At 47.7% G+C, this 14,675-nt stretch overlaps 1 protein-coding gene across 1 annotated transcript in view; it reads right to left on the bottom strand.

Annotated features, from left to right (window-relative positions):
- Positions 1-14,675, bottom strand: part of Aknad1 (AKNA domain containing 1) — a 35,102-nt gene that overhangs the window by 910 nt on the left and 19,517 nt on the right. The window contains exons 7-11 of the mRNA XM_059266110.1: positions 9,666-9,763; positions 6,152-6,274; positions 5,954-6,061; positions 2,996-3,074; positions 149-278 (exon numbers count right to left, since the gene is read on the bottom strand). Coding sequence (XP_059122093.1) covers positions 149-278; positions 2,996-3,074; positions 5,954-6,061; positions 6,152-6,274; positions 9,666-9,763 — 538 coding nt within the window. The remainder of the gene's footprint in view (positions 1-148; positions 279-2,995; positions 3,075-5,953; positions 6,062-6,151; positions 6,275-9,665; positions 9,764-14,675) is intronic.

Here is a 14,675-nt window from a genome sequence, read left to right as displayed (position 1 = left end):
GAATAATGCAAACCGTGAGGCCGTTGAGGCCCTGTGTTTTTAGGTCAGTGCTGAGCAAAAATTGTTTTTAGCACATTTTCTGAAAGCTAGCCGTTCTGTGCTCTTTAAGACCATACATCTGAACTGCAAGGATTTTCTCAGTCCTCACCTTAGATTCTGTTTCTTCCGTGTTATTACGGTCACATAAGGATTGGATTCCAGGAATCCTGAGGAAGCGGAGGTGGGTCGGGGGTGTTGCGGGGTCTGTGTTACAGGTCAGGCAAATCTTGGGATGTTTTCTAGAAGACAAAAGCACATTGTTAGCTGTGTGTGGCACAGCCCACATGCACTCTCTCCCGTTAGGCTCAGTGACGGCTTTGAGCGTGTGCACAAGAGTGTGCGCGTGCCTGTGTTCGTACGATTGTGTGTGCATGTGCGTGTGTGTGTGTGTGTGTGTGTGTGTGTGTGTGTGTGTAGTTGAGGGACCCTGCCTTTCATAGCACTCATAGTCCATAAGGCCAACCACAGCTGAGCTTCAGGGAAAAGTGGTCACTACAGTCGATGAAGCACATCTTTCCAGAGCTGCTCTTGTTTTGTGTTGTTTCCTCCAGAACACAAAGAGCCAAGACTCCAAAGAGATTCTTCTCTTGTCATTTTTTGGGGGGGCTAACTTTCTACCCTGCATAATCATAAAACAAATACACAAAAAAAAATTGCCAATGACAATACCTGGGCTTGAGTTCATTCACACACCAGTGATCGTGCATGGCAAGGCAGCCAATGCAGAGGGGAAATGAGAGCCGTGTCTCTTTAAGTCAGTGGGGCCGCCTACCCTACCTGCTGCCCTCTGAGGACCGATACTAAGTCTGCCCGTGATGGATGCAGTGCAGGACCACTGGTGTTCAGGCGTCTACTACATAGCTCTGAGGGGTTCGTTTCCTTAGCCTATGTGAAGAGGGGCTGCCACAGCACTTGCCTGTAGTCAGGTCTGGTGTGGAGCCTCCTGCGTTTGGTCCCTCAGCTAAGTCTTTTTTTGAGGGGGGAGGTGGACACTTGTGAGCAGTAGCATCTTTAGGGAGTCCCTTCAAGTGCCTGTGACCTCAGAGCATGTCTCTGCCCCTATGTCTTTCACGTGTGTGTGTTCTGCAGTTCACATTGGAGCCATCCTCCAGATGAGAAGCACTCTGTCTCAGGGGCTTCTGACTCATTAAACACACCAGGCCGGGGGTGGCAGTGTAGTGTAGTGGGGAGCCCAGGGGGCCTTGGAGTCCTCCCCCCATATGGAATCATCCAGCGCCTTGAACAGGATTAATGGTATTGCTGAGTACATCCCTTGTTTTAAGTCTTTTACAGTTCACTCACAACTCCATACATATATGTACCACATCTGTGTAACGCATTCTGATCATACTCATCCCTCTACCCTCTCTAACCCCCCCCCCCACCATCCGCTCCCTCCCATCCCACCACCGGGTCTCCATCCCACTTTGATTTTGTTTTATTTTGTTTTGCTTTGAGACCCACCATACTTTTTAAGCCAAGTACCATCCTTGGTGTTTTATATGTAGTCTTGGTGAATCTGGTCCTATCATCTCCATTTTACATCCAGGAAAGTGAAGTCTCAGGGAGGGTAAGTAACTTTTCCAAGGAAAGAGACACAACATAAACCCAAGAAGTCTCCAAAAACTACATTCTTTTGTTGGTTTGATTTTCTTTTTTTAACGATTTATTTATTTTTTTATTTGTGTGTGTATGTGCGCACATGTGCATTAGTGTGTGTGTGTGTGTGTGTGTGCGTGTGCGTGCGTGCGTGCGTGTGTGTGTGTGTGTGTGTGTGTGTGTGTGTGTTCACAGAAGCCAGAAGAGGACCCTAGAGCTGGAGTTTCAGGCATTTCTGAGCCACCTGGTTCCGGTGCTGGGAACCAAACTTCATCCCCTTGTTTTGGTGGGGTTTTTTTGTTTTTTGTTTTTTGTTCGTTTTTTGAGACAGTCTCATTATGTAGCCCCCTCGGTCCTGGTACTTGCTCTGTAGCCCAGGCTTGCCTCAAACTCTCCCATGCTCTTGCCTCAGCCTCTGAGCTGTGATTACAGGGGAGCCCTGCCATGCCCGCCTTGCAGGGTGGTATTTTAAATCACTGTGCTTTTCTGGGTAGCAGGCTCAGGCTTGAGTTCGTCCAGGGGAGGGGCCTGAACTGTTACCGCTCTGCCCTGCTCTTGGTTTGTCTGAAGGGGCTCCCAGCGCCAGCTTCTCTCGCCATCACCCCGAGTCAAGCTGCCGTGGTCCCAGTGGACTCTCCCCTTGCTGCCTCGCTCGGCCTCTGGGCTCCGGTTTCTGCTCCTCTAACCCGCTGCTCATTTCTCACTGGCTACAGTGATGTCGTCTTCTTGTTTTGTTCTGAGCTGGCCTGGTCTCACTGTTGCCCAGGCTAGCCAGAACTATGGCCTACGCCTTCTGAACGCTGGGATCTCAGCCGTCAGCCACTGAGCCTGCCTACTGCAGTCATCTTTTACAGTTCTACACATTTCCCATTGTTCTGAAGCAGCCCGCCTCCACCTGCTCCGTCCTGCCCCTGCCCCTCCCTTTGGGCTCCTGACACACTGACGGGTTCCTGAACTTACCCAAGGCCTTTTCTCTTCAAAAAGCCTTAGTCTAGAATGTTCTTCACATCTAGCCCGATGTCCTCTGATAGTTCATTCATATTTTTCCTTTGAGCTCAGGTTCCCAAATCCCCCCCCCCCCAGCATAGGACAGGCAATCTTATCTAAGTAGTTAATGGTACAGTGCATGCACCTGAATAATGAAACTCGACCATGTGTGTGTTGTGTGTGTGTGTGTGTGTGTGTGTGTCTAGAGTCTTACTCTGCACCCCACATTGGCCTCAAACTCACCACAGAGTCCAGACTAGACTTCACCTTTTGGCAAGCCTCCTGCCTCGGCCTCTCAAGTTTAGAGATGATGGATGTGAGCCACCACATCTGGCTCTGCTTTTGTTCTTAGTAATAATGAACTACTCACCTTGTGCTGGAATCATGCTCATCTTGAAAGGGTTCTGAGTTTACTCTCTGGAAACAGATCCATTTTGATGTTGAGCAAGCTGAAAAATGTTAGCTGGGATTAAATTCAGAGTATCAAAAATGGCCTCCACAGATCTTTGAGTTAGAGGCCAGCCTGGTATTCACTGCAAGTTCCAGGGCAGCCCGGGGCACATAGTGAGAGCCTGCCAAAAATTAAAAAACAGGAACCTCCAAATGGTGGGAATGTATCACTTCCTCAATTTTGCAGTGTGGATGAAATAGTTTGTAAAAATTTAACAACTATGTAAGGAACACAGAAAGCAGAACTTTCTTCCAAGAATTCTGAATTCATGAAGCTCAACTTTAAATTTTTATTACGTTTATTGATTTATTTTGTGCAGGTGCACACATGCCACTGTACTCATGTAGAGGTCAGAGGACAACTTGCAGGAGTCAGTTCTCACCACCGTGTGAGTCCCTGGGACTGAATTCACGTGGGCAGGCTTGGCAGCAAACGCCTTTACCACTTCAGTCATCTTGCTGGCCCTATTTCTGGTTTGTTGATGGAGTCTCACTCTCTATCCCAGGCTGGTCTTGAACTCAGAACTCACAGTAGTTTTCTTGAGTACTGGTGTTCCTGGTGTGAACCATGATGACCAACATGAAACTCTGACATAAAACTCCAATAGAGTTCAGGAGGCTGAGGCAGGAGGGTTGCCACAAGCCCAAGGCCAGCCTGGGCTACAAAGGGAGACCCTGCCTCAAAATACTAAATAAATAAATATTTATTTCTTAGTAGGTAAGAGAGAAGGGATTTATATTCCTTGGGTGTTCACTGTGTGACCAGGCATTGTTTACAGCTCTGAGTTTCTACTTCCGCTACTAAGTGCAGGGGGTACAGTTTCCAAAAGGTGAAACCCAAGTGAATTCTAGACTCTCCACCAGCTTCAGGAGTCAGAAACTAACCACTGGATTAAGATAATTCCAGAAGAGAAACCAACTGATGAAAAGAAACATGGGAAGTCACTATGGAAACCAAGGAGACCGCCAGAAAGGGACAAGTCAGTGGGGAAAAGAAATCTGCACTGTTGCAGTATATATATCAGACCACTTCCGCCCCACCCCTAACCTGTTACAGTGTGTGCATGAGATGCACTTCCGCCCCCATTCCTAACACTCTTCATACATTTGAATGCTTGGTTCCGTTGTTGGGGATGTTTTAGGAGCTGGAGATCCTTTAGGTGGTGGTAGGACTTGGCTGGAGGAAGTGGCTCTCTCGAGGCTAGATGCTATGGGCTATAGGCTGGCTCTGCTTCCAGCCGGGGCACACACACACACACACACACACACACACACACACACACTCACACAATCATGCTCTCTCCACTGTGGCAGTCTTTACCCTTTCATCCCATGAGCCACAATGAATCCTCCCTCAAGTTGTTGCTGTCAGGAATAACGTGGCTGCAGTGAGAAAAGTAGCTAACGCTTCTGTTCCAAGGACCCGCCCTTCCCTCTTCCCCTTCCTCCTTCCTCTTCATCCTGTCTTAGGCACTGGCGTCTCATAGTGAGGCTTTGCTCCCTTCCAGAGGGTCCCACTGGGCAGCAAAGACTGTTCCTCAAACACGGGAGACAGGGTGGACGCCAAAGGGTTTGGATTTAGGCAACTGGACCACCCAATGTCGGCTCATGAACACAGATGCTTATGAGTTCAATCTCATTGTCAGCTGTCTGTAACTCAGTTTTGGAGTTTATTGGACACAGACTTTGAAATGAGCACAGTGTGGTGGGTTTCCGTTCTGGAGCAGTCTGCAGATAGACAATGAACCTCTCAGATGAGGTACCCGATCGTCATTTCCATCAGCTCCCTTTACTGAAGGTTCCTTCCCAAGGCTGAAGGAAAGCTGTCTTCCCAAGCTGTCTCCACCTAAGCTGCTGTGTTTCCTAAGGGAGTTCGGGATCACACTTCTGTGTATTTCACTGTGTATTAGAAGAACAAGTCCAGGGCTGGGATGTGCAGTTCAGTAACAGAACCTTACATGTGGTGAAGCTCCAGGTTCCATCCCCAACACCATAGAAGAGGAAGAAGGAAGTGGAGGGGGGAACGGGAGGGTGAGAGGAGGAGGAGGAGGAGGAGGAGGAGGAGGAGGAAGAGGAGAGCCCCAAAGACCAAGAAGATGGAGAAGAATTCTACATTGTGGCTTCTGCAGAATCATAGTGACTCCCTTTGGAAGAATACGTCCAATTGGAGAATTTGTCAGCTGGGGAGTGTGGGAGAGGACCCATTAACTAAGTCAGGTAAATGGCATTCTTTGGTCTTGGGCACTGGCAATTGTGAAGAGCAAGAAATGTTTTGCCTGGTGCTCGCCTCAGAGAGGACAACTTCTAAAGGGATGGAGAAGGGATGTGCCTCTGTCAGAGAAGTCATGGCTGGCTGCTGGAATGGAACAAGATGCATCTTCTTCCCTGCTCCCTGTCCCCACAGCATCCTTTGGCCTTGCTTTTAGTATCTACCCTATTTGCTTTGAGCTTTCCTTACTTGGGTCTAAGTTCCTTTCAATTGGGAACTTCTTGAGTGGTTGGTGCTATGCCTTAGTCATCTTTAAAAATAAATGTGGGGTTTCAGTTGTTTTTTTTTTTCAAATATTGCAAATGTTTGCATTGGAAATTGACAATGGTATGTCTGAGGACACACTGGGGAGGGATAGGAATAGTCAAGTCAGCTGCTCACTGGTTCAGAGTATACGCTTGCTGCTAACTTGACTGTGGTCACTAACGTCACAGTGGTGTCTCCACCACCAGCACTTCCCAGGCCCCAGCCCCTGCTCAGCCTCTTGTCACCCACACATAGACCTGAATTTGGAAGTGTCAAGTTAGTGCAGGAGGCCTAGGCAGCCGTCTAGAGAGGGCCTGGGAGCCGCAGTTAACACAGAGAGGGTCATACAGGACATGTACTTACAAGATGAAGACATTTTATTTTCGTGTAAGAAGTGGGGCTGGGCAGAGGTGTATCCTCCACGGTGATTTAAGTCATCCTGCCCTGGAGTGTCGTATCTATAATGAAATTCTAAAAGGAAAAGGTTGAAAGCATAGCTCCTTGCCTGGGAATGAAGACTGTCCCTGCCCACCCCTTCTGGAGTCCCCGAGTTGGCCTCACCTTTTGGTGGTTCCTCACCGCAGACCCTCTGGGAGTTCTGACTCTCATTGCCACTGTCCTCACCTCTGTTCCGCTGCAGTCCAGTGCCAGAGTCAGGACGGAAGCTGGGCCCCGGGTCAGAACCTAAAAGGGTGTGTAGAGCCTGTGTAGGTTGGCTGTGCATAGCCATGAAGCGTGGAAAGTTAATGCCGACATGCACAGTGTGCCTCAGGCACCAAAGGGTGATTTCCTCAGTGGTGCTCCCAAGGGGGAGGTGCCAACCAAGGGCGTCGTCTCGGACCCCTGCTGACAACAGAGATCTTTCTGATGTGAAAGTCCCCAGATGTACCCAGGCCATATAGACACACAAGGAAGATCTGAACCACTTTGGGATTTGGTCCACTGGGTTATTGGGTCCTCTTGCATTTGTAGTTGGTTTTTTCCACATTTGCCCCAATACACCCAAGTTCTTCATCTCAGATTCTCTTAGGGCTGAGACTTTGTTCTGTCATCCAGGTGACTACAAAGACAGTCCCCTCCTATGGGATATTCATGGACTCACAGGAGAGGGCATGTGTAGCTGGTGCTGATCTAGAACCCGTTGGGCACACTGTGGGCTGTGGACGGGGAGGTCGTACGCATAAATCACAGATTAAAGACCTAGACTTGAATCCTGGCTCTGCCACTTATTGGTGACTGAAAATATCTACATGAATTCTTTGACACCTGCTCTATCTATCTGTCTATCTATCTATCTATCTATCTATCTATCTATCTATCTATCTATCTATCATCTTTCTATCTATCTACTGAGGCAGGATCTCTCTACATGGCCCTGGCTGTCCTGGAACTCACTTTGTAGACCAGGCTGGCCTCAAACCCACAGAGGTCCGCCTGCCTCTGCCTCCTCAGTGCTGGGATCAAAGGCGTGCACCACCACACCTGGCAGATAACTTGCTTTGAAAGGTGGCCCTTGGCCTAGGGACCATTTGCCTGGCATGTACAATGCCCTGCATTCCATCTCCAGCACTACAGGGGGAAAGGAAGGTCTTGGTCTGATTCTTCTCTCCTTGAGTATGGGTTCATATCTAACAAAATAAAGCAGTAATGACAATCTAATAACCTCTCTTTCTGAGGTCCCTTGCTCATAAGGTAACTGTCACATCTCAGTGACAAGCACAGTGGCCTATTGGAGGCTCCACGGAGTCTCCTTGTCAAGGACCATGTGAGTGATCCACTCTGGCCCCTAATCAAGCCTTCAGGCAATCTCAGCTCTGACCGACATCCTCCCAGGGGACCCTGTGCCTGGATCATCCAACCCACAAGTGCCAGACCCACAGAAACTGTCAGATACTATTGGTCACTGTTTTGAGTCACTGGGTTCTGGGATACATTATTATGAAGTGGTCAATAACTAATATACTGGGTCTTTGACCCAGGCTAGTTAATTTCTTCGAGTTGTATTTCCTTATCTGTAAAATAAAGATAATACCCATCTTACAAAGGTGTTATAATAATTAAAAGATACTATGCCAGTGCTCTTTACATTAAAATCAAGGACCCAAAGGGTTGGAGAGACTCAGCAGTTAAAAGCATCTGCTGCTCTTGCAGAAGATCCAGGTTCTGTTCCCAGCACCCACATGGTAGCTCACAATCATCTGTTACTCTGGTTCCAGGAGACCTGATACTCTCCTCTGGCTTCCACCAGGGTGAAGCATGCATGTGGTATGCATATATCCACATAGTCAAACACTATACACATAAAAACAAATAAGCCAGCCATAGTGGTGCATGCTTTTAATCCTAGCACTTGGGAGATGGAGGCAGATGGATCTCTGTGAGTTTGAGGCCAGTCTGGTCTACAGAGTGAGCTCCAGGACAGCCAGGGCCATGTAGAGAGACCCTGCTTCAAATAAATAAATACATCTTTTTTAAAGGGGGGGATATAAATAACTTGTGTTCATATGGTTTTTATCTACTGTATATGAGAACATAAACCATTTTATATACCATAAAAAAGTTCTCCCAAAGGCAAGCGTGGTTGCTCAAGTCCATAATACTACCACTTGGGAGGCAGAGGCAGAAGGATCAGGAGTTCAAGGCTAACCTCAGCTACATAGGAAATTTGAGGCCAGCCTAGGCCACATGAGACCCTGTTTCAAAAAACAAAAAGCCTCCCCAGGAAGAAATCATCACAGAATATTCAGTCCCCCAGCTGCAGATAGGCTCCCAAAGGTATCTTGATATGTAAAGTATAAACCATTTCAGTATCCAGGTCTTGCTAAGGCTAAGTGAACAGTTCTGAGGATTCTTTTAAGTTTAAACTGAGACATTACAAATACTTTATTACTTTATTTAAAAATGACAAGGGCTGGGGTGTGGGTCAGTGGAGGAGCTCTTAGCCCGTGTGAAGCCCTGGGCTCAGTCCTCTGCACCATCAATGACAGCAACAAGAAGTGGCAGAGGGCCACCGGCCTGTCATCCTCACTGCCCAACTGAAGCAGGAGTGTCCAGGAGTCTGGGGACAACGTAGGCAACATAGCAATACTTTCCCTTTGAAAATAAAGTAATGAATTCGTCCTAGATTAACAAAGTAAGATATTTTAAGTAAAAAAAAAACAAACAAACATTTTTTTCCAAAAATGAAACCCAAAGCTAATGAGGAGAGTGTCATTGTTTCATGCTTTAGTAACTATCTTTGGCTTTGTAGCTGGGAACTGGGTTCCAAGACCGCATCTCTATTGACGTGTTATGACACTGGCCTTATATCCCTACAGTACAATACTATTGAGTAAAGGAAGGACCTCCTTAAAAGGGCTTTGAAAGCTCCTGGTATAAGCGTTGAGTTTAGCAAGTGTTCAGTCCATGAAGCTTATTATTTGAAGATTTATTTATGTGAGTGTGTGTGTGTGTGTGTGTGTGTGTGTGCGTGTGTGTGCTCAGGTGTCCATGGAGACCAGAAGAGGGCATTAGATTTCTTGTGAGCCTCCCACACTTGATTTCTGGGAACGGAATGCTAATCCTCTGCAAGAGCAACAAGTATTCTTCGCCACTGAACCACCAGGCCTCCTGGTCATCTCTCTGTCACCCTCAGCAGTTTGGCCAGAGTACGTTTCTCTGCTCTACACTGTCTTTGGAGCAAGGCTCTTATGACTGACATCATTATGTCCCCTGTACTCACGCCCTCTTGGCTCCCACCCCAGCTGTCTTTGCTTCTGTGAGATGTATATGACTGAGTCAGCAGCACCTCCCACGGGCCTGGTAATCTTACCAGGTGCAGTTCTGGGTCTTGCCCGGAGCATGATGACAGGCATAGAGTCCGTCTAGAGGCGAGGATTGGTACTTCATTCTGCTGAGCCATTTCTTAGTTAAATGGCCCATTACTAGTTCTTCATGTTTTGAAAAAGATTAACAAACACCATCCTAGTCAAATGCCGAGCTATGGCAAAGGCAGATGGCAGGCTGGTACTCACTGTGAGCAGACCTCACAGAGGGATCTTTAACAAGTACGTGCACCCCAACCGCTCCAGCTTACCAAGAGGTGAATCATGGCACAGTGTTTTCTCATGGATGGTACTGGAAAACTTTCCATAGTTGGTCCTTCTGTGGCCCCCTTTCTCCATTTTCTGTTTCCTAAAAGGAAAAAAAAATGAAGTCTCAAAATTATAGTGCTAGTATGGTAAGCTGAAGTGTTAAATTTCTCTGATATTCTCCAGGCTGATGAGATAGTTCAGTGGGTAGGGTCATTTGCCACCAAGCCTGATGGCTTAAGTTTGATCCCCACATCATGGAAGGAGAGAACTGATGCCCACAAATTGACCTCTGACCTCTACATATATGCCATGGCACACCCCCCCACCCCCACACACATACAAACACACACACTACTTTAAAATGTAAAAAGGAATTTGCAGTACAGAATTGTAAGAATTGGTGTTTTCTTCATAATGCTATTTCAAAATCAGGTTTTTGGGCTTGGGAGATTTTTGTTTGTTTGTTTGTTTTTCAGGCAAGATCTCACGCTAGTTCAGGCTGGCCAGTAACAATAATTCTGCCTCCAACCTCCACAGTACTGGGACTTCAGGCCAAGCCACCACACCTGTCTCAGAGCAGTCCTTGTCTGGAGAAAAAAGCACATTTACACTAGTACTGGATTGCATCGCTCTGACCCTCTAAGTACAAGCTAAACCGCATCCAGGAAAGTGGGTTTTACGAACACACTGAGGAGCTGATGGCTGGGAGCCTGGAGTTCACTTTAACAGCATACAGCCACCAGGGGGCGCCAGAAAGACGCAAGTACAGTCGGGAGACTTCGCTGGCCTGTGTCATTTCAGCCTCCCTCCACGCAGATTCTAACTCCTCCAAAAGAATTTTAATTACTAACAGCTCCTAACAATGCTCTTGCTCAGCCCTGGGATACAGTAACAAGCCCTGGAGGAAAGTGTGCGTTCTAATGTGAAAGGCATGGCGTCCAGGACATCCTGGTGCAGACGGGACAGGGTTGCCCAAGGCTAGTTAAAGAACTTGAAGCATTACTGAGCAAACACATGTCAGTCCAGCTGTGCCTAAGCCTGCTGGTAGTGGAGAGGGGACCCCATTTGGGGTTCCTGAGGTTGGGACTGGAAAGCCAGGCCCTTTCCAGCCCTTTCTTTCTCTTGGAAAAACATGCTCTCCTCCTGAGTCATGTATTTTCTCACACCTCATTTTGTGTCCTCCACCCTCTGCCTCTGGGGCCTGTGAACATCTGCTCTCCGAGTGGGAAACTTGGATGTCGTTCAAGCGAGTGCAGTCCAACGCATCAATTACGTTTCTCTGCTGCTTTTAGACTCCTTTCCGCACTAAGATCTTCTGGCCAAACAGAGCCGCCAAGAGCAATTCTGCTGGAGAAGGCAGTTTTTCAGCCAGACAAAGCGGCTAACATATACCCTCCAATCCCAATTCCGGCATCAGACATAGCACATGGGGAATGTGAATTAATGTGTCACATCAGCGTATTTACATTTAGGCAATTTACAATTTGTGCATTATCAAACTCCATAAAGAGCGTAACCCCCTGACGACAGTTAAATTGAGACTTTTAACACAAAGTTTTGCACAGCTTTCCTCCAGTGAATAATTCCTCAGGGCTGTCATGGACGTTACCAAGATTCAGTTCCTAAGTCCTGTCTGTGTAAGACCTCCCACAGTGGAGTCACTTGTGTGATTTTACACTGAGTTGGGCTTATCTTCCCACCTTCTTCTCCATTTTAAATGCTCACTCTGGAACATGGGTCCCAGCCAGAGCTGATATGATTTTGATATGTTTTTGTAGGCCTTAGATTCGGAATTTGGAAAAGCAACAATTTTTTCCCCCTGAGTCAATGTCTCGCTATGGAACTATGTAGATCAGGCTGGCCTCTAACTCGGCGTTCTCCTCGCCTCTCCTAGGATTAAAGGTGTGTCACCAGGCCCAGCAATCAAAATCTTTTATAAATGTCAAAAATATTTCATTAGACCTAATAAAAATCTTTTTTAAGGATCCCAAATCTGGATGGCTGATTAATTCAATACCCTAAAGATCACAAGCCTGGGCTGCCCGGGCGAGCAAGCTTCGGCGGGCGGCGTTCTGTGCGTAAAGAGCTCAGAGGCGCAGTCCCACGCAAAGGCTGGAAGCACTGGCCCATCCCAGGCCATGCGTGGTCCTCTGTAGCCCAACTCCACAGCTGCTGTTTCTTTCTCTCAGGGCGGGAACGTAATAAAGCACTCGTGACAGGTGGCTTCCATGGAGGAGCGCTTTCTAACAGGAAGTGACAGTCCTCCGGAGCTTGTCATCCGTTCTTATTGGAGCGCATTATGTACTTACACAGTGGTTGCAAAACAGCCCTTCCCTCCTTGACCCTTGACCCTTCCAGGTAAATCAGCTGAGCTTTGCACCAGGAGGTGGTGCCTCGCCTAACTGATAGGAGCTGCAGACGTCCCGCAAGCGCACAAGCCAACTGCTGTTCCATGGGTGTTTCAAAGTGTTGCCGACTTCTCTTTAGGGTTTTTATAGCTTCCAGCTTGTTAAAGCTGAGGGATTTCTTCCTTAGGAATTCAAAGGTCTGTCCTGAGAAGAGGAATGAGGCTTGTTTCCCGTGAGATTGGGGGGCTCAAGTGAGACCAAATAGGAAAGACGTGTGTGTGTGTGTGTGTGTGTGTGTGTGTGTGTGTGTGTTGCAGGCACATGAATATGTCAGTATACTTGCTTGCAGAGGCCACTGATCTCCACCTTATTGCTTTGAGACAGGATCTCCTACTGAACTGGAAGGCTGGCTGTCCAGTGAGCTGCCAGGTTGATCCTGTCCTTGTGGAGACACACACACACACACACACACACACACACACACACACTCCTGCAAATGCTAGGGATACAGACATCTGAAGCCATGTCATGCTTTTTATGGAGGTTTGGGGGATTTGAACTCAGATCTTCATCTTGTACAGTAAGTATTCTTACCCACAGAGCCATCTCCCTGGCCCCGGGAAAGATTTTTGCTCACCACAGATAGCAGTGCAAGTGAGAGCTAGTCTTCACTGCGGACTGTAATGCCCCAGCCGGGCAACGTTCAGTCTGTAGAGCATGGTGTGCATGCTGTGGCTGATTCCTCCTTAGGGATGCTCATCAGAATCACCAGGGAGGCTATAATGAATGGCTTCTACCAGACCACCCCTCCCAGTAATGGGAGCAAGGTAGGTGGGGTGGGGGCGTGTTCATTATTGAAAAAACTTCTGCAAGGATTTTGGATGCTCTCTGCAGTCAAGAACCAGCGATGACTGATTTTCAAGGTGAGGGGGAACCCAGCCCTGAGATCCAGGCTTCTGCAGCCAGCCAGTGGCTTAGTTTAGCTGTTATCCATGCTCACCGGGATTATGAAGCCATCACTGCCTTCCACCCATCCTCAAGAAGCCCTCACCACCAAGGAGCAGGCGGCAGAAAGCTCAGTGCGACTGGGGCGCCATCATATCTGCATGTGCCTGCCTTCCTCAGACACTGTAGGATTCTCCTGTGCCACAAAACACAGCTCAGACCTGGATAACTTCGCCACATCAGGACCAGAAATAATTGCCAGGCAACTCTTACAGACAGGAAGGGAGCCCCGGGGGACCAGAGGAAAGAGCTCTCCCTTAGCTCTGATAGCTCTCACTGTGGACAGAGCCTCTTGTGGCCAGGTTTGGAGATGGGAAGCTTCGATCTTATTTGCAGTTCTTTCTTCCTCCAAAAGTATTTGAAATCTGGAGTACAGATGAGAGAGAATATGTCCTCTTCCCCCATGCCCACCTTATTTTCAAAGTCCTCCACCCTCCACCCCAAGATGAATAGATTTGGGAAGTCGTAGGGATTTTCTTTTATTGCAAGGATGCAATGAATCCATGCCAAGCAAGTGATCTACAGCCTGCCCCCCCCAAGATGCTTTTTAATGGTCTATTTGGAATGTGCGTGTGCGTGTGCGTGTGTGTGTGTGTGTGTGTGTGTGTGTGTGCCACATGCGCACGTGTGGGTCACATGCCATGGTGTATGTGTTGCAGTCAGAAGACAAGTTTCAGAGTTATATTCCACCTTCCACCTTGCTGAGATGGGTCTTTCTTGCTTCCTTCCTTTTTTCTTTCTTTCTTCTTTCTTTCTTTCTTTCTTTCTTTCTTTCTTTCTTTCTTTCTTTCTTTCTTTCTTTCTCTTTCTTTCTTCCTTCCTTCCTTCCTTCCTTCCTTCCTTCCTTCCTTCCTTCCTTTCTTTCTCTTTTGTTTTTTCTGAGACAGGGTTTCTCTGTGTAGACTAAGCTGGCCTGGAACTCACTCTATAGACCAGGTTGGCCTCGAAATCTGGTCTCTCTTGTTTCTGTGGATGTCCTGTGTAGTTTGGGCTAGCCAGCACTGCCCTGTCTCCACCTCCCAGCTCTCTGTAGGAGAGCCGCTCCATCGGTCTTTCCCACGTGGATTCCCGGATCCAGGGATCACATTTGAGTCCTCCGGCTTAGACAGCACCTTTACCACTGAGCTATCCCTTAGCCTCTAGAGGAGAACTTTTTAAACCAGTCTGACCATGGATACTCCAGCTCAAAGTTTTTTGTTTATTTGTTTTCCAAAGAAATGTATCCATTCATGAATTATCATGAGATCTAGGGACCACCGGCAGCCTAAGTGGTGGGAACACACATACACTCCTTAAACACATACGATTGCACAACTGAATGAACCGGCTGACAGCATCTGCCATGTAGTTTGGCTGCGGTCTTACCCCTGGTGTAAACAACATAAATGCCCCCTTTCCACCATTACAAACGAGGCTGGCACAAACATTACCGAACGCGTGGGTTTTTCCACATTTTGAATTACTTCCTGAGGAAACATCTGGGCCAAAGGTTTCGAGCGTGTTTGTGTGATGACGTGTCTTCCAGATCGCTTTCTATAAGTTTCCTGATTGGATTAGACAGCTGCCAGCAATGTGGGTGGCTCAGCTTGACCACACCTTACTCAGCACCAAGAAGAAGCTCCTGAAAATGTTTTCGCTGACTTGAGGTGGGGGGAGCAA

Source organism: Peromyscus eremicus, chromosome 6 (genome assembly GCF_949786415.1).
Source record: "Peromyscus eremicus chromosome 6, PerEre_H2_v1, whole genome shotgun sequence".
NCBI lineage: Eukaryota > Metazoa > Chordata > Mammalia > Rodentia > Cricetidae > Peromyscus > Peromyscus eremicus.
The sequence above is the reverse complement of the archived record's forward strand: the minus strand, read 5'-3'. Positions and strand labels throughout refer to the sequence as shown.